A 26427-nucleotide genomic window follows, 5' to 3' on the forward strand; every position below is an offset into this window, starting at 1 on the left:
TCCAAAAAAATGTCGTGAAGTTGTGCTCGTCCCTGCTGTGTGCGTACCTGAGATGGAATGAATTACTATTAGTGGATTACCGGGGAAGAAAGGGATGTTTGAATGGTTAATTTTTTATTTTATTTTATTTTCCTCCTCTTTTTTTTTTTTTTCTCCCCCCCTTCATTTTGTTGGGTGTGCAAGTGCATCAGTGGAGGTCGGTGGGGCCATCTAAAGCTATACAACTCACCTGTAATGCTCGTAGTGATGGCTTATTTGCTTCATATGAATAATTGTAGAATACATGTAGTATATGTGCAGTTAATAAGTGTAAGAATATTAGTTCAAATAATGTCTAGTTGTGGTGTTGACAGGCCTTGCAAATTTTGTAGTGATGCTTTTACTTCGTCTGTACAGTTGTACATTTGTAAACGTTTATGCTGTAAATGGGATGTCTTTTACACTTTGTGGGGAGAAAAAGGCAAAAATGTGCATTTTGATGTGTGTATATTCATCACTCCTTACCCCTTGAATATAATGTATACAGTTTTATTTGATCAAGTGTTATTTTAAAGAAGAAAAAAAACATGGCTTCTCAATCTGGCATGGTTTTTGTTTTAATCTCTTGTGGGGTGGTCAGCCTCTATTGTACGGGAGCTGTACCATCACTGTTAATAGTCTTTCTGGTGTGTGACAGTTTAAAAATTATTTGAAAAAAAATAAGAGGCTGCATCGAGTCCTCTCTGCTACAATGGAAACTTCACAGGATAAGACAAGAATTATTTTTGTACAGAAGAGTGCTGTATTTTGGAACAGCTACTACCTTGTAAGCAAAAGCAATGTAAAATATTGTCAATTATATAAATATGAACATATGAGTTTTGTCACACTGTCAAAGTCATGTACATTTTCAGGTGGCCTTATGTACATTTCCAGATGTTAGATGAAGAAAACAAACTCATTTTTGGAAGCAGAATTGTGACGATGTATGATTAAACTGTTCTTCTAACATTTGTCTTGTGTTGCTCTGGTTTTTAAGTTTTCGATCTGGTCGAGACTGTTAAAGTACCACTGGTAAAACTACCGAAAAGATATATGCAAATGTGACCACTTGTGTTTTGAGATTTGGATGGTGGGGGGGGGGGTTAGCGAAGACATCATTATGCAGTTTGCCCACCCAGGAGTTCATTTTGACTCAACAGCAACAACAAGAAGTGAGGATCACCATCAAAATACAAGAGAAATGTTTTTATTTAGAATCTTACCATGCCAAACGGGTCATGTTGAACTCTGCAGGGCACCTATGTCAATATTTAAATGATTTATTACCATTGCTCTATTCATAAAGTTGGCATCAAGCCGTCGACACATTTTTGACCCCAGTGGCATATCCACACCACATAAGCACGGATACTCGACAGTGCAATAAACTAATTACTTGGAAAATCTGAGGGCACAACGGCTAAGGTTTCTGATCAGGGATGCTTTAAATCAAACTTGAGAAATTATTCTTTGAGTATATGTGTGAATCCATGTGCATCAACTTTATGGTATAACAAAAAAAATGTACATAAAGAATGAGAGAAAATATTTGGTATTTTAAGTCAGTTATGGGTTGAGTGTGGGTGTGGCTTTAGTATATCAGTATTTCCATATGCGTCACCGGTTAAGGGTTCCTCTCCCATGTACCTGTGCAGACACCAATCATATTAGTCATCGGCTCGCCTTATACTTACCGATATTCTGCGTTTGACGCGAACAAACTCGTGACTGAAGACATGGGGAAACTATTGCAGAGTTTATTTTTGATAACAGCCCTTGTGTACAAATTAAACAAAACGGTAAGTCTTTATCAAGTTACGTTTTGTATCGATTGATACTTTTAAACAGTTGTTTCTGTGTTTATCAAGGTAGAGGTTACCCTAGTTACCCCTTTCCTATGGTCTTTAAACGTCACTCCTCAGCTTGGGTGTTCATGCAGATAAAAGTAAAGCAAAAAAAAAAGGGTTTCTGCAGAGACGCCATGGTCGGGTCGCTTCCGTGCACCTGCGGAGTTCTGGCGATTAAGCCGCTCTTTCTTTCCGTGTGCCGCCTTCGATGTCCGCATTCACCATAATTATGAAGAAAACAATCATAATATTTTTTTTCTCCTATTTTTTTACTCGACTGGACACTTCTCAAATAAAACACTAAATTTTGAATTTTATTCAGTGACACGCATTTTAAAAGGCAATTTCTGGGAATGTTATTTGATAGTAGGTAACCACAGTTTTAAAATTCTGCAGGTAAACAACCACTACAACTGCTGTATGTTTTTTTTCACATTTATGTTGTCTCAGATATATATAAAAAAAAACAAGTTACTCAATCCTGTGTCAAGGTTGAACGTGTCCATCCTGTCATGGTTGACTAGCAGGATATATATAAGTGACATAAATATTGTCATTGTTGTTTTCGTTGTTGTTGTTGTTCCACGCTTTATACTGCATTCTGTGTTTCATCAGTTTCCATGCTGTCATCTTTGTGTCTTTAAATTTGTTATTTATTCAGCTGTTGTTTTTCCTTAATTACAAATTAAATTTGACCAGACATCCCTTTTATTATAATGAATTACACTGAATTGTAGACAGACTCCCCCCCAGGTTGAAGCAGGTGCCACAGAAACGTCAAAGTACCCAGAACTTCAGCTGTCAGAAATAAAAACATGTATTCCTGCACATTTTTAATAAATAAGTCTGTAACATGGATTAAATGCATAAAAAAAATTGTACAAATTTTCCGATGTCTAAAAGTAACACTTTTATTGAAATGATAAGAATACAAAAATGATTGCCACCAGGCATATTACACTGCTCTTCATTCTGTTTTTTTTAGCACAATATTTTTGCTGATATTAGGTTGTGACAAACAAACCTGCAATGCCTAATGGCAAAACATTCTCTCCAAAACGTCGAACATGTGCTGTCCCTCTGATGGACTTATTCCTGATTCTGTCCATCCTCATCACTCCCAAAGAGAACCTCAGCATTTTCATCTCTGCGACCTCGAGCTCTGCCTACCTTCTTTTCATCAATGTCACTGTCTCTAGCCTTTACGGCATTACTGGTCGTACCACTGTCTTGCACACCTTTCCTTTCATTCTGGCTGATAGTCTTCTATCCCACTGTACCCCTGACACGTTTCTCCACCCATTCCAACCTGCTTGAACCCATTTCTTTACCTATTTTCCACACTCTCCTTTGCTCTGGACTGTTGACCCTGAGTACTTGAAATCCTCAAACTTCTTGATCTCCACTTCATGTAGCCTCACTGTTCCACCCAGGTTCCTCTCATTCACATATATTCTGTCTTGCTGCGACTAACTTTCATTCCTCTCCTTTCCAGAGCATACTTTCACCTCTCTAGATTTTCCTCAACCTGTTCCCTGCTCTCACTACAGTTCACAATGTCATCTGCAAACACTATGGTCCATGGAGATTCCTGTCTAACCTCATATGTCAGCCTGTCCATCACCACTGCAAACAAGAAGGGGCTCAGAGCTGATCCCTAGTAGATGTAGTCTCCTTGCATGTTCTTACCTCTGCTCTTATAAGGTATAACTCAGCATTAATTAATCAATAGTTATCATTTCTTCTACTCCCTTGCCAAGATTTTGCATAAAGACATTTCATTTTAAGGCTGCATTCTCAATTGGCATTTTATTGCTGATTATGATGATATAACATTCATTATTTTTTACAACCACTTAATCTGGACATTGTATCCAAGTTGTCAGCAATTTCCTTCTTAACATGTTTTCTCCAAGTCTGGTCTCTTTAATGCCCTTAATGTACATAGACTTCGCAAGAGTTAACGGGAGCAGAACCGGGCCTAAATGACTCTACATCTGGTTTGAAGAATTATTCACATAAAGGTAAGTCGCACGATGCATTATGACAATACTGTTAATTAAAATACTGTCATAACCCATGTAACAGTGCAGGGGGTATGTAAACTATATAAAAATGTAAACACAATATGCTCATTGGGTGTTTTTTTTTGGGGGGGGTATATTATTTTCATTATCAAACTGATAAAAGTATGCTGTTTTCTTTTTCAGTCGACATCAAAGAAACTCTGAACAGCCAAATGTTGGCAGCAGGCGAGGGAGGTGGAACCCAGAAGACTCCACATGTACCTTGGTTCTCATTATTTCTTTGCAATGTAACAAGTGCACAGAGCACAAAATAAATTTGTAATTTTTTTCCTTTATTCCCCAGGGATATTCAGACTCTGTCTCTAAAGGTTTTCACTGGCATAATAAAGAGCTAATATCAAGACTCATCTTTGCGCAAAGCAAGAGCTTCTTGGAGAACAAAGAAATTCTCACAGGTACTCCACAGATTATTAATTTAAAAAGAGAACCTACTGTGAATATTTCCTCCCAAGATAAAACAATCTAATCTATGCCTATGTACTCAGGTATTGTTGCCGGAGGAGTTGTTGGAGGGACAATCGCTGTACTATTGGCAACATTATTAATCTACAAGTGGCAGAAGAAAAAAAACAGAGAACACATACTTGCTCAAAAGATCTCTTTTTATTATAGTCACTAACACATAGTGTGGAGTGCTCAGTTTCAAGGCAGATTTTTCAGCTTCATCAATATTTCTTTGAAGTGTTCAACTGGATAACGTGGGTGATCTTGGCCTTCGGGGCCAGAACACCTATAAGCCATTGAAGTGAAGAGAGCAGAAGCTGGACAGATTTGGTGAGGCCTCTGAGGAGGCCTCACCCATGAGAGGAATGACTATTGACTCATCTGCCCTCAAACACAATTAATCTAAAAAATGTACTGCTGAACTATTGATCCTCATCTAGTGTGTCTTTGAAATGTTGTTTTTGTTCCTTAAATACTCTACAAACCCTCTCTCCAGGTTTAAAAATAAGCTTAGATATAATTGAAATATGATAAAATTGCTGTATTTCTTGTCTGATTGTAATTACACTTTGAAATATTCATTTAATTGTATGTCTTTTCTAATAGACATTTTACATCATACTACCTGGTGTGACTAATACTCAAATTAATCCATAGAAGAAGTAAGTATGTGATGATAATAAAGGTGCTGTTCCTACCTATGAACATCGTTCATTTAGAGAGTCAGTCATAGAATCATTCATCCCTCGGCAGGAACACTAATTGTATTTGCCTTTCCCCTCCACAACCAACCCTTGTTGCAAAAAGCCAAGAAACTTTTATCCTCCAAATGAGATTTGCTTTTCAGTATGACATTGCCAAATTTAGGACACCAGTTTCATGGCAAAGTAACAGATAAAACAGGTATGTGGAGTTTATGTCAGTGACATTTCAGACTACGTCCTAATAAAAAAACAACAACAGCAACAATAATAATAACAATGATAATGTCAAGAGAAGAAATTATATCATTATAAAAATATAATCATAATTATTATTATCATTATTATAATAATAATAATTATTATTATTATCATAGACTTTTCCAGGGAGGCTGAGGAGTGTGATCCCCTTGTAGTGGCCAATCAAGCGGGACTGCCTCCCTCCTTCCACGCGATGCTGCAGAGGTGTGTCAGCCATGACAGCTTCACCACATCCACCCACGGGCCTCCACCACCGAGGAGCTTTGTGATTAACTTGGCAAGATCACTCCCGGAAATACGAGAGCACACCCCAGAGTCCCTTGGATCTTGTTAGAAAGTGTCTCTCTGAGATTGAGGAGACCTTGGAAGCGACATATCTGTGGAGATTATCAGTCATCCAGGTCATTTTGAAATTTGAAATCTTGTTGTTGTAACAAGATTGAATTTCTTCCCTTGAAGTCATTTCACCCCCCATCCAAGAGGCTTCTTCTGTTCTAATGTGCTGTGGGGAGTTCCCGAATATATATACATGTACTGTATATGCCAGGGTTGTGGGCGAGTCTAGTTAGTGATGGCTTGCTATGCAAATGGAAGAGTTGATCAGCAGAAACTAGGTCAAAGGGGTTGTTAGGTTCCCAACAGACCCTCACAATAGGTTTGGCTCTGCCAGGTCTGATTGGCATCCTCCCCTGCCATTTGCGCCAGCTCACTACCAGGTGATCAGTTGAGAGCTCCGGGCCCTCTCTTCACACGTGTGTTCAGAATCTGCGGCCTCACGACCACAAAGTCGATCACTGAACTGCGAGCTAAGGTGTGCCGGTGACAAGTGCACACGTGCACACCTATTTGTCTGCACATGATGTTCGTTATGGACAGTCCATGACGAGCAGTCACAGAACACCACTCGGGTTCAGATTGCTCCCCACAATCACGCCCTTCCAGCGGTCGCTGTCACTGCCTAAATGAGCGTTGAAGTCCCCTTGTAAGACAAGGGAGTCCCAGACTGGGGTGCTCTCTCGCAGCCCCTCTAGGGACCCCAAAACGGCTGGATAGTCTGAACTGCTGTTGGGTGCATAGGCACACACAACAGTTGGAAGCCGAGGCTACACTCTCTTCCACCGTGTTGACCCCAAGATGCAGGCGTCAAGACAAGGGGGCAATCACTATCCCCACACCTGCCCCGCGCTTCTCATCGGGGGCAACTCCAGAGTGGTAATAAACCCAAGCTCTCTCGAGAAGCCTGGTTCGAGAGCCCGAGCCTTGCATTGAGGTGAGTCAGAGTGTATCTTGCCGAAACCTCTCAGGTTCCTGCAGCAGCCTAGACTCCTGCCCCTTATGAGTGAGTGAATGCAGCCTGCCTTGGTATGTGGCCCTGCAATTGACTGGGACCAGTCCGGGGTATACCCCGCCTTTCGCCCGATGACAGCTGGGATAAGCTCCAGCATCCTTCGCGACCCTGAGTGCGACATAATATAATCATAATTATGTCTCTTAATGAATTGCGATTTTTTTAATCGAATTTCCACAGGTTTCTACACCGTCAAGTCTGTACCGGAAGAGCTTTTGTTTTTATCCGCCAAGTCGTGAGGCTAGAGGGGTGGTGGGCGTTCCTTCGTGTTCGTTCACTGACTGCCGAAAATATTTTGTCCCCCCCATCGTTCCCAGATGTTTCTCCCAACGTTAGTAGAGGACATGCATCATTTTAAGCCGAGCCGGGATAGACTCTACACCACCAGATGTTGTGGATGTTGCCATGTCCGAACGGGGACCATCATTCTGGGAACATGGTACATGGTACGTAAAATGGTTGAAAGGGGTTAGTAAGCTAACGTTCGCTTCCGTTGGATCAAGTTTGCTGGAATCGAAAGTAGAATAACGAATGTCGACATGACAGATTTACCAAAGTCTTATAGTTAATGGGGTTACGATTTATGTTTGTAAGATTTGAACGACCAAAAGTCACGTTTGACTAATTCTAAAAACCGCTACGTGCCACGTTAATGCTAGCCTGCAGTGCTAGCATTAGCCTGCTAATGTCTCAGGTCTGGCCAGCAGTTCGTTTTTTCGCTTAGCTCTTGTTAGCTCTTGACATCATCGATAGGAAATAGATCACTTATGTAATACACACACACACACACACACACACACACACACACATATATATATATATATATATATATATATATATATATGTGTGTGTGTGTCTATAACTTGATGTTTGGCCCATAAATTACGTTAACCTGAGTGACATGAGTCCGTTCATATCACACCGTGTTGTAATGGTAAGGTGTTCTCCACAATTTTCTACTTATTCTTAGCATATTGTGTTCAGAACAAGAATGTTAACAATTTTAGTAATATAATGCCAAGTATAGAAGGAAACCTTGTGCTTTGGTATGTAGAAAAAAAAGACACATTCATATTTTCTCTTCGCATTCTGTCTTTCAAGCAACAACTCGCATTAAAGCCGCTCATCACAGTGGTTGTTTTCACTTGTGTCTCAGAATACTGTGACTTTGCCACATGCAATGTTACAGCTCACATTTAGGGGTCCTCTTAAATTTTCAAAAAATCAAGCAGCTTCTCAGGGGCTATCCAGGTGATCTTCAGTAAAACTCATGTTCCAGCTCTTCTTCGGAGACTTGGATTTGCTATTTAACACCACATCAAGTTCAGGATTTAAGTATAATTTCGCCTGTGTTTGTTCAACATAGAAATTTCAGGTTAGAACAGTTGGAAAATACCAACAATATAGTATTGCAGGTTAATTAAATTCCTAAGTAAAGTGTGATAAAATAAGATAATACTATAATGATTCCCCATTGGGGAAATTCGAATGCCACAGCAGCACAGGGCAAGAAGACAGGTAACAAAAAGACATAAAAAGGACAATAAAAAATGAATAGGACAGAGACAACAAAAGATAAAATAGATAAAAACTGCCACACAAGAACACTGATGGGAGTGAGTACAAAGGAGTGTCTAAAGTCCTCAGTTCTGCACTAAGGTGGGATGATTGGCTGGCTGAATGAATTGCCCATCAGCCACAGCTCATTGTGCAAAAGGTGAGAAGGAGTGTACAGTAGTGCACCAAGTTTGTCATTCACTGTCTTCTCAGCCATTGTTTTCAAACAGCCCCATGTTCAATCCTCCCATGAGCAGGCTTTCCTCACCCGTTTGTTGAGCCTGCTGACCTCACCATTTATGGCACCACCCTACCAGCACACCACAGCAAAGAAGAGCACGTGGCAACCTAAGACTGGTAGAAGGTCTTGAGGAGCTCACGACAGAGAACCAAACGACCCCAGTCTCCTCAGGAAGAACATCCCACTATGTCCTTTTTGTAGACTGTATCCAGTCCAGTTTATTGTTCATTGTTTATGTGGACCCCAAGGTACTTGTACTTGTCCACAGTCTCAACCTCCTCACCCTGGATGATGACTGGGTCAGGTCTCCTCCAGTTCCTCCTGTAGACCACTTCTTTGGTCTTGCTGATGTTGAGTCCTCGGTGATTCTGATGACAGCTGCTTGTCTCTCAAGAGGCTGGGTAGGAAGGTGTTGAAGGCCCTGGAGAAGTAAAAAAAAATGACTCGTGGTTCTTCTAGCGCTCTCCAGATGAGACAGGGTCTTGAGTGAGAGGAAGATGATCACGTCCTCCACACCTTTGTGCTGGCTGTGAAAGCAGACAGCAGTTTCATCAGGTGCTGGAGGGCAAGCCTGTAAAATAACTTAATGACATGTATTAAATTCCACAGATAATGTAAAGGTTTCCAAGTATTGAAAAGTGTTTTGTGGATTACATGTATCAAAATGTGTCAGTTCTGCCATTTATAGCAGCCATATGGTAATTTCTGTGCATTTGTGTGTGTGTGTGTGTGGGGGGGGGGGGTTCTTTAGAAGCTTGATATTTCCTGCATTTTCATTATCTTGCATGGCTGCTTAGCCTTGTTGCAGCCCTATTTGATATATTGTGATTACATGAACACATAGGAATCTGGATTTTCGTAAATCCCAGCAGCATAATACATAAACCTATTTTGAGATAATTTGCCAACTTAAAAAAAGTGAAAATGATCCCATATTAGGCTGGCGTGTTCTTGGCAGTACTGCTGTCCGACACCCATTATGGGTCAAACCTATCCACCTTATTTCAGCAATTGATTCTCTGTATTGCAACCTAGTAATGTGTGTTTTACATAATTTAATAGATAACCCACTGGTGGTTTTGTCTGTCTTAACTGCTAATGTAATCATTTTGTTAGCAATACAATACTGTTTCCTCAATTATTTAGAATTTTGAATCTCACATCATTGCTAACCTGTTTTTCATGTTTAGAATATGCAGCTTTGCTGAGATTATACCAGCCCTGTAGTCTGCAAGTCAGAACCACAGATGAAATATTGTCATGCCACAGCAACCATTTTTATTTTAGCATACTCAGCGTCACATAATTTATTTTCTGAAACTATATGATCAGGTTTCTGATCTCAGGTTGATGTGAAGGTGGTCAGTGATAAAGTAACTAATCGTTGATTATTGCCAAAAGTTGTGACTATAAACTGAGTGTGCTTTTGGGGAGGAAACTACCACTCCTTGTAGAAAAGTATAAAAGTTTTGATTGCTATTTTGTGATGAAATACTTAAGCTGTCACTAGAATGTTTAGTTGGACCTGAAGTACGTGTATTACAGCTATGAAAATGTATTTTTAAAAAGTTGCTCCCTTTTTCCACCTCAGGTGGTGAACCTTTTGATGGGTATTCTGCTGACTGTAGCAGTGACCCATCCAGAAAATGTCCCAACAATCGACTTGCAGTATGAAGTCATTGACCATTATTTTGCATCTGACAGGATGTCTGGTAAGTTTATTTTATTTGTCAAGCAAATAAGACATCACAGAGTTCACATGTTGGTTTGTTAGGCCCTTGTGAAAACCTGTGCTAGGACGATGGTCACATTCCATCCTAGTCATCAGGTATTAATACTATTGACAGACTTGCTGTTTTCATTCATTTGAGTTGTGGTTATGCTAAGGTTGAACATGTGATCCATCCTCTGCAGGGAACACAGCTTCCCATGACAACAACTCAACACTACTTTGTTGTGTCCCAGTGTTTTGAAATGTTTTTGGTGTGATGACACGTTGTGTTTCCTCTGGGATCTTTATTGGGCCCAGATGTTTGTGCTTGTGTAAGGGCAGGGCAGGCAGGATGACATGAGGGATTTTTTTTCCCTCATGACTTTATTTGTTGAGTTGGTAAAGGCTTCTTCATTTGTCAGAAAAAAATGACTCAATATGAAGAAACATTTCAAGGCCTTTTTTCCAGGACCAGTACAGAGGGTTATGAAGATTGTCCACACCCCTCAGACACAATGTTTGCATTCAGGTGACCTCATTGCCTTGTTTTTACTACCTATTATTAGTTGTGCTAATTTTACTTCACTATCCAGTAATTAATCCACCAAGAACCATATTTTAATGTTTGTATTATGAGAGTGGGTAAATTCTATTTTGTTACTCTATCCAGTTAAAGTAGTTTCCTCCAATTATGGTTGATTTGTCAGACCTTGGGGGATAGCAGGGTTTTTGTTACATAACATGTAAAGCTTACATAAAAATGACCAAATTGTGTGGTGAAGTTCGGTTTAGAAGTACAAATTCTGGGCTGATTCTTGGAGTCAGTATTAAGTATTATTTAGGATTTAAGAAATAAAGTGTTCCTGTTATTGTGTACAGCATATAACCAGCTGCTGTCTTTAAGCATAAAATCACATCACTGTATACTTTTACTGAAAATCTATGCCGTCTTCTACCAAGTTATGACAGGTGTGGTAATATTTTTTTTACAGGAAAAAAAGGGTTGACAACTGTAGTGTGCATGAAGAGTGTGTGAATAGCACAGGGTGTACTGATGGGTGTTAATTTGAGGATGTGCTGTTTTCTTACTTTGCTCACAGCTGCTACTTGCAGTATGTCCCTGTGGTGATAAGGAAAGAAGCCCTGTGCATTTCGTAAAAGAGGAAGTTGCATGTAAAAATAAAATTAAAAAAAAAAAATGTTCTGGCAAGTAAAACCAAACACCCTAAAGGGAAAGTCACCAAAATATTTGATAGATATTTAAAGATGGTCCTGTGGTTGGTTAATCCTATATTAATTTACTTTTGTCAATCAAAAAAAAAAAAAAGACTGAAAAATGTGGTTCTCGGTATTTTGTTATCTAAGTCTGGACTGGCTTGTGGATTATAGGCTGCCCCGAAAAGATTAATCTGAGCCTGTGAGCTTGGCATCTGCCTTCGAGTGGACTGTTTGTAAGCATGACAGTTCACTGATGGAGTCAAACATTGAAATGCATGTGTTTTCAGTGGGCAAATGAAGGGCTCCTTTCAGCTCTTCAAGTCCCAGCTCAAACATAAAAGGTGGGAAGGAGTTGTGTCCTCACACAAATGTAATGCAGACAAACATACTAATATGCCTGTAAATATTAAAAATATGCCTTTAGATTTTTTAACATAACCAGTCATATTTTCTCTTATCATAGCTATGGCATCAATTAGATATTTATCATTGTAATTTTGTTTATTTTCAGATTGTTTCTTATTAACTTTTCTGGATTTTTTTTGCCTTTTGATATCTAACTTGACTTTTCGGCACTTTCTTGCTGACATGGAATAGAAATGTGTCTAGGTGCTGCCATAATTCTCCAAGACACATATCTAGTGTACCAGGCAGGAACATTTTGGAAATTATCGGCTGAGTTGGGGGAGATGAAATGGTTATGACAAACATGACTTTTAGTTTTCCTAGTTTAGCTTTCATTACCTTATTATTGATGCTGCTCAGCCTTTAGAAGGCTTAACACTTCCCAGAACTGCCTTTAAAACAGTGTTAACTGCATAAACAAAAAGCCTCCAGTGAATGCAGGCTTTTCTGTTTAACTACACGTCTACACCAATTCAGTGTAACTAAAGTATTTACTTTTTAAAAATGTAATAAGTATCTGCCTGTATTTGTTTCATGTACCAATGTCTGTTATTGTCTCACAGAGAATGCCTGCGTTGGATTTGCCATCTCTCTGCTGATGCTCACTATCAGTGCTATGATGGTGTATGGAGCCATTACTGTAAGTATGCATAGTGCATTGTTTTCTGTCTGGACATTATTTGCTGTATTTGAACTATATTTTAGCATTCTCTTGTTTTCAAATCTATACATGAAAATGTTGTGTGTTGCTTTGGAGAAAAATAAGATGTGAAAGGAAATACCACAGCAGCTTAACCCTATTTTCTACACTGCCAGTGAAACTGAATGTTCATTGAGACTTTAGCACTCAGTGTTGTGTCCTCACTGCCTTTTGTCTTTACCTCGCAGGCCTGTCTGATGGCATCAAGAATGAAAGGTTTGATAGGCTTTTGAGGGAGTTCTGCTTAAAGCCTCTAGCTAAGATGACAACACAGTTAAAGAATTACACTTACATGCAGCCTGGTGCAAGTGTATATTAGCAGTCTGTGCAAGAGTTGCGCTGTAGCTGTGCCACTGTACTGTAGGGCTGCCAGGCAGCTGTAGCGAAAATCCTGTGGTCACAGTATTGTGGGGATACAGAGCCACTAATGTTAGAATGGACAGTAACGTTTTGTCAAGATAATGAAAAAATGCTTTTAGCAGGAGAAACATCTAGTGTACCAGTAGTGACTTGAAAAATAAACCAAGTGAAGGACCTGATAGCTGGTTTTCAACTTATTCTCTGCATTTTTAAGCAATGATTTAAATATTTATCATATTTAGAGAATACAATATTGAGACAAAGCAAAACTACAGTGCTTGCTTCAACTCCTTTGTGCCAGTTGTAGAATTTGTTCAGATAATCACAAGCTGCTTACTGATCACTAACATGTAGAGATTATGTTGAAAACAATCAACATGGTCCTTTTTACAAAACAATCTGGAATATCAGCATCTGGTCAGTTAAAGATGTTGGAGTCATGAAACTTTGTATCCCATGTTCTTGTTTTTACCAGCATCGTGATGGGTGGCTCATTCCATTTTTTTGCTACCAACTGTTTGACTTTGCTCTGAGCTGCCTGGTGGCCATCAGTTCTCTGACCTACCTGCCCCGGATCAAGGACTACCTGGACCAGCTGGTTAGTCCTCGGCCTGCTTCTGCTGTCACTGAAACTTAAACATTTCTGAAACCGAATCTTGTTCAACAACGTGTCGTTTTAATCAAGTGTTTTACGTAAGTGTTGTTTTGGTTAAAAACATTGGGAATCATTCTTTTATGGCATAGTCACAAAGTAATTTCAGCAGTTATTCAAATCCCAACAAACTATTCAGTTAGCTTCACACTTAGGTCTGCAAAATACTGTAAAATCATAATAATTTGAATGAGATTTGACTATGACAAGGAGATGAACTTGCACAAAAAACTTCACTAATTAGATGACCCTTTTCACTTACCTTCCCCAGCCGGATTTCCCCTACAAAGATAACCTGCTGTCCCTGGACTCCAGCTGCCTGCTGCTCTTTGTGCTTGTCTTCTTTGCCTTCCTCATTATCCTTAAGGTAACAGTACTGAATATATGAATTGCCTTCATTATTTTGGCTCAAGATTCTCTTAGATTATATTATTCATAAATCGGTCATATGTAAAGGGGCTGAATGAACAGAATTATCTGAGACTGGTGTATTTTCTATTTGTTCAATGAAGACAGCAGTGAGGAACATTACTGGCAGATCAGTCTCATAGACTGTCTCTGTGTTTGCTATCTAGGCATATCTGATCAACTGCGTCTGGAACTGCTACAAGTACATCAACAATAGGAACATGCCAGAGATTGCGGTCTATCCTGCCTTTGAGACACCACCTCAGGTATGCAAGTGTGCCACAGATACCATAGGTCTGGCCTTGCACTGTGTTATGACAAAATCAGGCCAGCAGAGGTCATGTCCTCCACACATTGACCAAAGTATGTCCGGACACTTAAGTCGGTCTTCTGGTCATGATCGCTATTGTGGTTTATTTTTAACTATCTGTCGTGTTTGTAAAGTAATTGTAAATTAAGGCGGGAAAAGCTTTATCTGAAAATAAGTCGCAAAAAGGTGAAAAGTCATTTTTGTTTCATACAAGCGTTTACATTTACGTGGAATTAAATAACTTGTCATATATCTTGAGATATGATTTTAAGTACCCAAATTAAGTACCTAATATGGAAAGCTTGCTTTCATAATATTGTTGAATACCTTGTACTTATTCTCATCTTGCTCAGCACTACTCTCACTGGCTGCTTTTCTCTTTTCTAGTATATCTTGCCTACTTATGAAATGGCAATGAAGATGCCAGAGAAGGAGCCACCTCCCCCTTACATGCCTGCTTAAAGTGCTATGCTCTTGTCGCTCCCACACTCAAAACCATTTACATTTCTACATTCCCTTGATAACCCTCTCAGAACATGCCCACTCTGATCTAACATGTATGTGTATAAGGCATCTGAATATTTTGTTCTACCCTCTTACTGTGTTTAGAGCTTTTGTAAAGCATCCAGGACACATGAAAGGAAAACAAGGGGAAGACTGAAGAGATCCATGTGAAATGAATGACTGAATGAATGAATGACCGGAGCATTTTTGTGGTTTATTAAGGGATACATGTAATTAAATTGCTCAAAGTGCTTTCAGCAATTTGTCACCATCCTACCTTTAGATTGATGTATGACAATCCAGTTCTTATAGCTCTGATTGTTGAATTGTGTTATGTCCTCCCTGCCCGTAATTAAGAATTTAGATTATTCCATCTCACCTTTGAATGGAATTTGTTGCACTTTTTTGTCTTATTTATTTAGCTTTGCTGTCAATCAGTTTAACACAGCCTCTGACATTTTCGTCACACTCTGCTGCTCTGATGTTCGACCACCACTTTTTAGCAAAGCTAATGATTAGAGTTCCAGCTGAGACGACGAAGGGAAGAGGAAGCAGTGGGCGCTGACAACGGATCATTCTCTCTGCTTCTATGCTGCCTGAACATCTGGAGCATCAAAGGTCTTGTGAGCATTTAGTAGATGCATGCTAATTTACCTGCCCATTACTTTACTTGTATTATGATTTCATCTTAGTGGGAAATCATTTGACTCCCAATAAATGTTTGAGAACATTTTTCTTGCTTTGGCTCATTTTCTTACGACAAAAGAGAGAGCACTAAGTGATATATCATGAATTCCAGTATCCATTATCCATTATTATTCATTCTTAATATGCCTGTCAAAAGTTTTTTGTGAAAGGACTGCTGTGACATTTGATAAAAATCTCTGCCCTCTGTTCTTTGTTAACATCTAGACAGTGTTGGTGTCACTTGCGGAATACTGAAGATATCCCCTGTTGAGATGTCCAATGGCTCTCAGATGCATTACAGCTAATGGCTCCAATAAAGGAATGAATAAGATAATCTTTTAAAAACTAACACCAGCAGTAAGCCTCAAAATACCAGTGAAGTTACAACTCATGCCCACTGAGAAACAACAGCTTGGAAGTGAATTCCTTCCAACATTCTTCAGAGTGAAGCTCAAATATTCAACAGAAGAAAAACACATTTCTGACTTGAGTGGGATGTTTTCATGTACAAGCACAGTCTGCATCAGGTCAGGAGTCTCTCAGGATCACCATGCTTATATAAAACCAAAAACATTTAAACAGGTTATTGGATAATTCTATTGGTCTTAGTCAAAAACCTGACTACGAAAAGGTTATGCAAATTTATAGAATTGAAAATTAGCAATAAATTACCTGAAGTTAAAAGAAAATCACTTGAAAATTAGCAAACATTACTTTTAAAAATGCAGTTAAAAGTTTTGAAGGCTTGCTTCTTATGTGAAGGCCAGTGTGTGATGCAAATACCAGTAAAACTTGTTTTTCTTTTTTGCAACCTGTTCAAATTGTTTATGATTTCTCAATGTTGAGTTGTAATTGAAAACCAAGTTGCAGCTCCTCAGCAGAAAAGGGTGCAGGGAAGGAGGTAACTGTCCATCACCTCCGAATAGGGATCAGCCTGGGACCCGGAGATCAAGCCCCACCTCCTGATTGACGTGTCGGTCTGAGGCTCCCTCATATTGCTGAGGTGGTGGTACTACCAGCGAGTCTGGACCAGCGGAGCAGCCTGCAGCAATGATGAAGTGTTCGGTGTGGAGCCTACTGTGCAGCACCTCCCTGCTGCTGGCGGAGGCACTGGCCACCTATCACCACCTGAACACCGGAGACCCCCAGGTCATGAATGAACAGAGCTTGGCACAGAGAAGAAGCAACGGCCGACCCCAGTCCAGGACCCTCAACCCAGCAAGTACGTCCCTTTAACAGCTCACAACCAGTTCATGTTTTATGATAGAGCAGTTTCTCCCTCTGATATATGATAGTAAAACATCTTATACAGGTGTCCTAGTTTGAGTTTTTCCTATTAATGCTACTTAGAGATAACTGTGTTGAGAACAATCTCTGAATTGATAACAATCTCAAAGGCAATGAACTTATGATTTGATGGACAAGCTTGGCTTTTTAATTTCTTTTTAATTTCAATTTCAAATCCATTAATGGTTTCTTTCCTCTTTAAGATGTGTCCTGTGGGTCTGACCCCATCTTTGAGGAAGCAATAATACATAAATAATGCATACTTGTAAATAAAGAAGCAAGAAGGAGCTCCTAGACCAGCCTCAACAATTAGATGCAGCAGCTGCAATGATAGCAGAAGTACATGTATGCATTTACTCACACATACACACATATGTGTGTAAATATATATATATATATATATATATATATATATATATATATATATATATATATATATATATATATATAAAATGTGTGTGTGTGTGTGTGTGTGTCTGTTATTATTTACTCGAAAACTTGAAAAGGTGATTTCTGATTGCAGGATATAGACCTTGCTTTTCTCTTGTTTTCATTTACAGGCAAAGTTTTCATGATTAATGTGACAAGAAAGGGCTCATGATTAAAATTACCATATGGGATGCATTTTTTAAACTGATGAACTTTTTTCTGTCAGAGTTTGTCAGGGTGGAGCCCAATAGAATTACTTTATTTCTTAAGAACATAGTCACATTAAAAGAAATAAGTAAATTTTGGATTTTAATACTACAGAAAAGCTAAGTCTACAACAGCTTCACATCCCAACCCTTGGTATCTTGTCATCAGTGGTAATCATACCAAGATAGATAAATTGCCAGTTACCAATTCTTGCAGATTATATTTTAAGTAGGTATTTCTCACCTCTCAGTAATTGACTCATGCAACACCAGATTTTAGGCATTCCTCAGCCACAGAATGCATGAACTCTATACCTTGACTGGGTGTTTCACAAGATCTGTATGCCAACAGCTTGTTGAAAATAACCCAATTTACCAGACATGTACTCATTCTTCAACTAATCATGTGTCTCTGCTCGAAAGAAAGCAGAAGTGATTGTTGTATATTTCTCTGCAACTCAAAAAGTATACAATATCACCTTGCACAGTCCTCCTGTTTACCTGCCTTCAACCTACTAATGATCTCTATCACTTTTCCTTTCTGGTGGCCCTGTAGTTCACAGAAGTGATTACACGTATAGAGGAGGGTTTCACTACCACTACCAGCCACCAAGGATCCCTCCACGGGTAGTGTATCGACCTATTCCTCTATCTCCTCCAGTGACTTACCACAGACCCCCCGTGCCCATCCCTCCTTATCACCACAGATTCAAAGGGCATGTGGTACCACAAATTCCCTACATTTACAAAGGCCTGTCTCCACCTTTAGCACACCATCCCTACCATCCCCACAACCATGCGGTCAAAGGCTTGTTGCCTTACAAATTGAAAGGCCCTTGTCCTCCAAGGTCAGATCCCATAGTGCCAACAACTCCCATGGCATACTTGCCTACGTCCATTCCAACTGTGCAACACACAACAGAGCCAGTCCCGCCACCAACTCTGCCGGCAACCACGATGGCACCCCTGACTACCACCATGCCGGTGGTGGTGACCACTGGGCCGGCAGTGGAGACCACCACTCCTGTGATGCTACCGGTCAGTACCCAAAGCGGCTTCATCACCACCATCAGTCCTGTGGAGACAGGTAGAATATTACTAGTCAGGTTTGCTTTACCGAGCTTTCTGTTTTACCTTGAGAAAGACTAGAACTATAAAAGAACCACTAAAATAGTTGTGCCTATCGTGCAATGAGCTTATGCTTCTTTCTAATTTATACAGCCCATTTATAAACTACTCAGTGGTACTAAATATGTGATAAAATATTGTGTACCATAAAATATAGTACAATATTTTCCCCCTCCATGTGCTGTATGATGTTGCCAAATGTCCGTTGATGAAGCAAGATCGGATGTTTATGGGAGACACCATGTATTTCCATTCAGTAATACTTGTGATATATTGTATACGCCGACTCCTCTGAGAGACCCTCTACCACACATCTTGTGACACATGAATACTTTCACATCTAATTTGTTCCTTACAATGGTTATGTTGGTGTTAATAGTCATCACTAACTTTTGAAACTTGGGTATTCCCCCAATGTAACTGTAACGATGACTGTGGGGTGTGGATCATGTACCACAGTGTCCATAAAATTACAATGTAAACTGATGATTCAGGAGTATGACTAGCATTTTATTACTTTCCTTAAAATACAATATCTGATACTGTAACAGTCTTTATCTGACGGCTACAAATTAACTTCGAGTAGTATGACCAACTACTTTATTACACACATATATTTTGATTTCTTCTGTGCAAGAAAAGAATTGTAATAAGGTGCAAAAGCAGCATTCTGGGGGTTTACAGGGAATCAGAAAATGTGCTGGTTTGTTTCTTGACTCTACATGCCTATCCAGCGTGTAAGCAAAAAAAAAAAGTCTTGTATGAGTTACTAGCATTTTGATTAACAAAGATTATAGATATGACAGTGGTATGAGTCTGCATGTCTATCTTTCAACAACAAGCATATAAACAATTATCCTATAATGCTCAACTATTCTTTTCAGCACTGGAATAAATTATATGACTACTTTCTGTTCCAGTGATATATTATATAGATATTGAATAAAAATGGGCTTTTATTTAGAATAATTTGCCATTATTTATCATGAGCTAAAAGTCATAAATCTTCAAATCTTAAAAGATTGTAAACAAAATTAAAGTGAGGGTTATTCTTGTACTTGATTTTTTTTTTTCTTGAAAAGCAATGAAGATCCGAGACTAAACCACTGGTACATCTATGTGTCCCAGTCAGTCCGATCAGTCCTATCGCTGTCTCCCACCTTGGATTTTCTTGTATGGCATCCTTTTCATACAGGGAAATGCGATGAAAGGATAAATCCAATAAGAAGTCTGATGGACTGTTGACCACAGAATGAATACAGTATGTCTTCTTCTAAAGCCATACAGTATCATCTCCCAACCTTTGATTATGTCATGGCAGTGATGCAAAATCATTTTTGTCTGTTGCCTCTCGTACGTTCCCTGTGCATCTCAAACTGTGTGAAGAAGCTCTCCTTGGATACAGTTGTTCCTGGTGAACCGTATCCCTCACTCCTCAAAGCATGATTGTTTCTCTTTGTGTAATGAACTGCTGCTAAATGGACTCAATCCTGCCATGGTTTGGTTGATCACCAGAGACAGATTCTCAGTGCAGGAGCCGTCCCCTGGACCTGGTCTTCATCATTGACAGTTCCCGCAGTGTGCGTCCAGTTGAGTTTGAGAAGGTAAAGATATTCCTGGCTGACATGGTCGACACACTCGATGTGGGCTCTGACGGCACCAGAGTAGCAGTGGTCAACTATGCCAGCACAGTCAAGATTGAGTTCCTACTGAAGGACCACTTCAACAAACTTGACATGAAGAAGGCTATTACCCGCATCGAGCCCCTTGCGGCCGGCACGATGACGGGTCTCGCCATCAAGACCGCCATGAATGAAGCTTTCACTGAGGAGTCCGGAGCCCGGCCGCGCTCCAGGAAAATCTCCAAGGTGGCCATCATCGTAACAGATGGAAGACCTCAAGACCAGGTGGAGGAGGTGTCTGCCGCAGCCCGGGCCACGGGCATAGAGATCTATGCTGTTGGTGTTGACCGTGCTGACATACAATCCCTGAAGTTGATGGCCAGTATGCCCCTGGATGACCACGTCTTCTACGTAGAGACTTATGGCGTCATCGAGAAGCTCACCTCCAAGTTTCGTGAGACCCTTTGCGGTAGGCCAAAGAGGAGACCTTCCCCTTTATTAACCCTTGTTTATGTTCCTTGATAAGAGGCACCTACAGTTTATGGGGGTGTTTTCAATGTAAGGACCACATAAAATACCACCAAAGAATTAAAAATCTAATTTCAGGGGGGAAAATTAAGTGGCAGATGTTTTAGCCCCAACATAGGCAACACATGTCACCACTATAATCTTGATCGTCGCTGCAAATTTAAACCTGAGGCAGGATACGTTTCAGTGTTTATCAGTGTGTGTAACGGGAAAAAAAATGCCATCAGCAAAGCATCACCACAGAGTCTGCTTTGAAAATGTTTTATTTCAACAAGTTTAACCAGATGAGAACCTGACTCTTTCCAAACCAAATTAGGAAAGCACAGTTGTAAGGATGGATGAACATTATTTGTCAAATTCTGCATTGCTAGGACATCCAAAAATCATTGTTGCAAGTAAAATTTGTTCGGTTTACTCCTTGAAATATCTCTTCTGATTGACTGAAGTCTTGATGGAACTGCTTTGGTTTGGACAAATATGGTTCTGTTTGCAAACATGTAGCCATTTGACAACCTTATTTTTCATGGATTATCTGTTTTTTGTGCCATATCTGTTGTGTTCAGGGTTCTGTGATCTTACCTTTGTTATCCAACACAGTGTACCTAAGCATTTTGTATATGACCTCTGCTGAGATGTGGTGAAGGTGTATGACTTGACTGGGTTTTCCAGTGTATGTGACATCAAACGCAAAAAGAGTTTCCCAATAGTATCTCTTTTACCTCATGAGCAAGTTATAATTCAAACAGAATCGAAACTGGCCATCGCAACTTACTTAGCATGGAATGCTGTATGACAGCCCATGAAACTGTACCAATGCTGCCACCTTGACAGCATCATCCCTTAATCTCGGCTTATTCTAGGTCTGGACCCCTGTGCCATGGGACACGACTGCGAACACATATGCATCAACAGCAACGCCTCCTTTTACTGCAAGTGCCGGAATGGTTATATCTTGAATGCTGACAAGAAAACATGTTCTCTGAAACGTAAGATCTTACTGTATGGATTCCTGCAGCAAAATTGACTGTTGTGATATTAATGCTGCTCAATATGTATACAGAGATTCCAAGGAAATGTGCAAGTGCTACTTCAATAACAGTGCTTTCACACCATCACAACGAATCAGTGCATCATCACTGAATCTCTTATTCACCGTTGACTTCAGAATTTGAGGGACAATAACTGTTTAATGTTATAGAATTGAATCCATTTAAATCCAACGTAGTTGTGGCAAAGTGGTTATTGTGATAATAATTCATTTTGGATACTTTTCAGGAGCTTGTGAAAATGTGTTCTTGATATTTCATGGCTTTCTTTGTTCTTGGAAAGCAGCTTAGCGGAGGTTTTTTTTTTTTAAATTATTTATCGTTTTTGAACATGGGGACATTGTGAATTTAAATAATCCATTACATTAATGTGACATGTTTTCTCTTTGCAAAGAGGTCAAGGTAGAAGTGGTGGAGGACCCCTGTAAATGTGAAGCCAGACTGGCTTTCCAGAAACAGACACAGGCTGCTCTCCAGCAGCTAAACGCAAAATATATCCTTTTCTGTTGTTTAATGGAAATCACTTGCTGTAAACAGTCCTTTTACCTCCATTGATCATTTAAAAATTTATATCGGCATTTATATTGGAACAAAATTCAGCATGTTTGACAGAGCTTTAAAATTACTCTTGAAATACTTCTGGCACCGCGATCCTGGTGGTAAAGTTTGAAACATCTGTGCATGCTTTTTTTTCTTTTCTGAGAAAGTTTCCAGAGGTTTAATTGTGCAGATAAATGGGTTTCCTTAACTACACTCACTAGCTGATGTGTCCGGGAGAATGGAGCGTCTGGAGAACATCGTGGGCCAAATTTAAAGCTGAAGTTGAAGACAGAGGTAAGTGCTAACAGTTGCTTTCTAAGGGACTGGTAGTAAATCCTTCTCACCCACCACACAGTTTTACAACTTGTTTGTTTTCCTTCTACAGAGGAAGATAGGTGGTCTGCTTCCAGAGGGAGACATGGACTTTTCCAGCATGGAGGTGTTTCATTCACTTTACTGTTTCTATTCTGCAAAATTCAGGTGTGCATTAAGTGAATCCTCGAAGAATAAACCAAGCCAAACCTCTGTGACCTCCAGTTACAGAGTTGAGACTGAAGTATCTACAGACTCCACCTGGGTCTTTTAACATTAAATGCACAACTGTCTGACTTTTTTATTGTTGTAAAAGCTACATTTTTCTCTATACAATCTTGAAGTGAATGTTTTATAGTAACCAAAAAATGTTATTGTCTTTACTTACTTCTTATTGTCTTGGTTACTTGGTTTCTTTAGCCATATATCATTTATTCTTGGTGTTTGTTCAAATAGGCATATTGTATATAAAAGAAGGATTTAGTTCACAAAAGTGATAGATATTGAAGAGATTCTCAGAATCTAGCTATTAAAACCATACAAGAAACAAGTATTTTGAATATTAACCTTTTTATTTACTCACTTTTTAATAAATAATTTCTTTGTTGATTCAACATTGTTAAGGTAAAAAGGGGCAACTGTCTCCTTGTGTATGTGATTCTTTTAAGTGGACCAATAATGTTTGGGGGACGATGATTGTTTTTCCTGCAGGATAAAAATGTGACAATAAAATAATTACAAAGAAGTTTGCTTGCCATTATTAAATCTTCACTGCAACCCTCCTTAACTCTGAAGGTGTTGCACACACATAAGTTACACACATTAGACACCCTCTGCAGGAATACCCAAACACTGACAAATGAACAAGTGATTCATAATTTAGATACATTTTTCAGTTCTTTCTTGATCAATGAAAAGTATGAGTAATGGCCCAATCACAGAACAAAAGGGGGATGTAAAATATTCTTTCTCGTCTTATTTCATAAGCCTAAAAGCTTAAACTATCAGTTGTTGTATCCCTGATATTTAGTGTAAACCATCGTGCAAGATTTATTGTGACATTTTTGTGAATGGCAGACACAACAAACTGCCATATTCAAACTATTATCTGAAAATGTTTAAATGAGAATGTGAAAAAACGGTTACAATTGAAAGTCACTTGAAGCCATTTGGAAAGCTGTCAATGCATTATTGAATAGTTATGATTATTAAAATCCTAAACACTTTGGATAATGATGGGAATGGTACCAGGAACGCAAAACCACCAGTTTGAGAGTAATGACTACAAAATAATATCAACACCAACAAAATCTACCATCTTTACATTTTTGTCATGCTTTTAAGTGGCAGAATGCATTTTACGCTTTGTGCTCTTATCATTCAGTTAACATAGGACACAACAGTAGCCTTCAGTTACACTCTTTCATAGCAGATTCTATAACAGATTTCAAAGGTCTGAGATATCACAAAAATGTTTTAGTAGTTGTAGAAGAAGTGTAATATCAGATTCTCTATTTAACTTTCAGGTTCTATGTTATATGTATTTGGGTGCCAATATAGAAAGGTAAACATGATGGTAGAGGTTTGACATTTCTGTTAACAATGTGTTAGAACTTACAAACACAGTCCAACAGGTCATATACCGGCGGTCAGGGGGAGACGACTGCCTCATGCCTTGGCCCTCTTAACGCGGAGGTGTTTAGCTCTTGGAAGTATATAAGTAATAAGGATAGCAATTTGACTAAACTAGATTAACAGTCTCATTTTATTCCATGGCTCCCAGTACGACAACGTACTGTGATGATAATACCTTAGTACCACCTTACATCCTTGAGAAAAAACAGCAGATCATCATATTCCCTCTGAAATGAGTTGGCTTATTTGCCTGAAGAAGCATAGACAACAGAGTCTCTGTGTCTGCTACGTCTGTGTGAGGCAGTGAGTCAACACGCCAACATTTACCTCTAGTCTGGTTTGGATCCTTTCCCTCCCTTCCTTTTACCAGACAGCTGTTTTATGTTTGTTTGCTCTTTCAGTGGCTTTCATGGTTACCACACACACAGTTGGTCAGTGAGGTGAGCCCACCGGTGTGTCAATGGAAGAAGATGAATGGGGCTCACATGCCACTGTGAGATGGAGAGGACACATAAAGAGTGCAAAACTGCATTCCTGGTCAGGCGACTCCGGTTAAAGTTGTTTAGGACAACAATGAATGATCCAAAACACTTTATGGGTAAGTTAGTTCCTTCAGTGTTGAAGTCATGCAGGATAAAATTTGAGTCAGTTTTACTTGATATATTTATGTATATACACATGTCCACTATATGTTTTTGAATGCTTTTTCCATCTTGTTTTCTCAGGAATGTTTACAGTCAATGTCCCACATCACCTTCCACAGGTCAAACTCTGTTTAATTTGTTCCAGATCATCCATAAACTGAAAGGACAAATGAGGTACAAAAAGGAAGTGCCTGACCACCAAATGACCTCTGGTTCCGTAAGGTGTCATTTTTCACCAGAACATTTGACTTCTTCATGTGGGAGAGTGTTGGAGAATTTCTCACTTTTTCCACTTTAGAGCCTCGTCATTGTTGTGTAACTACCCCTCTGCAAGTGTCAACATTATCCCAGAAATGATGTGACAGATGTCTTAATACCCCTTTTTATTCAAAAGAAAACATTTCCATGATAGTATCTTGTGGGCATCATTCTGTGATCTGCTGTGGTCCAAAGTACATGCTTATTGTTCACAGTTATAGATAATTATGACAAAAACACAACAACAATAACTCCTCACACATTTGTATTGTGGTCACACTCACAATATATATACGTGTTAAAAATAAGACGCACCCGCCAAGTCTGCCACTAGCAGCTATTACTACCTGTGGTAGTAAGTACACACTGACATAGTAAGTAAGTGTGGTCGTACTACTAAGACCCCTTTACCAACCACAAATTTGATTGCAACTACTACCACGACTGCAGAGAAGACTAGAAGTGATTCTATCACTATTGCTACCTATCATTATTATTATTATTATTGTTGTTGCTGTTGTTATCACCATCATCAACAGCAACAACAACAACAATACTGATACTAATAACTGCAATAATGTTCCTCTGCTGCATTGATGTTGAGATTTTTTTCAACCTAAATAAATAACTTACACCCTGGGACACTTTTTTTTTTTTTTTTTTACCACCGCACTGTGGGATATACAAAATAATTGCGCCCCAGTCTGTAAATTGGTCAGTAATCCTTTTTCTCTTTGCGGCTCTGGTCCTTTTTCATTTTAATGCCACACAAAGGTAAGATCTTAGACAGTATTTTCACGATATATAGATTATGTAAACTTGAAAAAAATATTGCCGTAACGTACCTTATATTCTTAAAAATAGATTCACAAAAGTAGAACATGGTTGTATGCTAGCTGTGAGACAGTGGTGAGGTGTCCCGTAGGGGTAACAGAGAAGTTCAAGGTGGAGGTGGGACTCCATCAGGGATCGGCTCTGAGCTCCTTCGTATTTGCAGTGGATCCATGGAATCTCCATGGACCATGATGTTTACAGGTGACACTGGGATCTGCAGTGAGAGCAGAGAACAGGTTGAGGAAAATCTAGAGAGGTGGAGGTATGCTCTGGAAAGGAGAGGAATGAAGGTTAGTCGCAGCAAGACAGAGTATATGTTTGTGAATAAGAGGAACCAGGTGAGGAACGGTGAGGCTCCAGGGAGTGAAGATCAACAAATTGGAGGATTTCAGGAACTTGGGGCCAATAGTCAAGAGCAACGGAGAGTGTGGAAAAGAGGCGAAGAGATGGGTTCAAGCAGGTTGGAATGATTGATGAAAAGTGTCAGGGCCGATAG

General features: G+C 39.4%; 2 protein-coding genes and 1 long non-coding RNA gene across 3 annotated transcripts; all 3 read left to right on the forward strand.

Moving 5' to 3' along the window:
- Positions 1–1673: 1673 nt before the first annotated feature.
- Positions 1674–5088, forward strand: LOC147222893 (uncharacterized). Its single transcript, XR_015107694.1, has 5 exons — positions 1674–1820; positions 3817–3892; positions 4079–4152; positions 4239–4350; positions 4441–5088. It is a non-coding gene; the product is annotated as an uncharacterized LOC147222893 (long non-coding RNA).
- A 1789-nt stretch (positions 5089–6877) lies between these two features.
- On the forward strand, positions 6878–15505 carry laptm4a (lysosomal protein transmembrane 4 alpha). Its single transcript, XM_086167329.1, has 7 exons — positions 6878–7155; positions 10099–10219; positions 12405–12481; positions 13377–13499; positions 13825–13920; positions 14129–14227; positions 14659–15505. Exons 1-7 carry the CDS (start codon positions 7027–7029, stop codon positions 14731–14733), a joined length of 720 nt encoding a protein of 239 aa, XP_086023455.1. The 5' UTR covers positions 6878–7026; the 3' UTR covers positions 14734–15505.
- Positions 15506–15624: 119 nt separating this feature from the next.
- LOC147222895 (uncharacterized) lies at positions 15625–23279 on the forward strand. The gene is made up of 8 exons (XM_086167330.1): positions 15625–15989; positions 16389–16684; positions 17941–18471; positions 20028–20603; positions 21523–21648; positions 22103–22201; positions 22467–22542; positions 22634–23279. Exons 2-7 carry the CDS (start codon positions 16513–16515, stop codon positions 22520–22522), a joined length of 1560 nt encoding a protein of 519 aa, XP_086023456.1. The 5' UTR covers positions 15625–15989; positions 16389–16512; the 3' UTR covers positions 22523–22542; positions 22634–23279.
- Positions 23280–26427: the final 3148 nt, after the last annotated feature.

Source organism: Fistularia commersonii, chromosome 20 (genome assembly GCF_037954325.1).
Source record: "Fistularia commersonii isolate RoL2024-O1a breed Wild chromosome 20, RoL_Fcom_v1.0, whole genome shotgun sequence".
Taxonomy (NCBI): domain Eukaryota; kingdom Metazoa; phylum Chordata; class Actinopteri; order Syngnathiformes; family Fistulariidae; genus Fistularia; species Fistularia commersonii.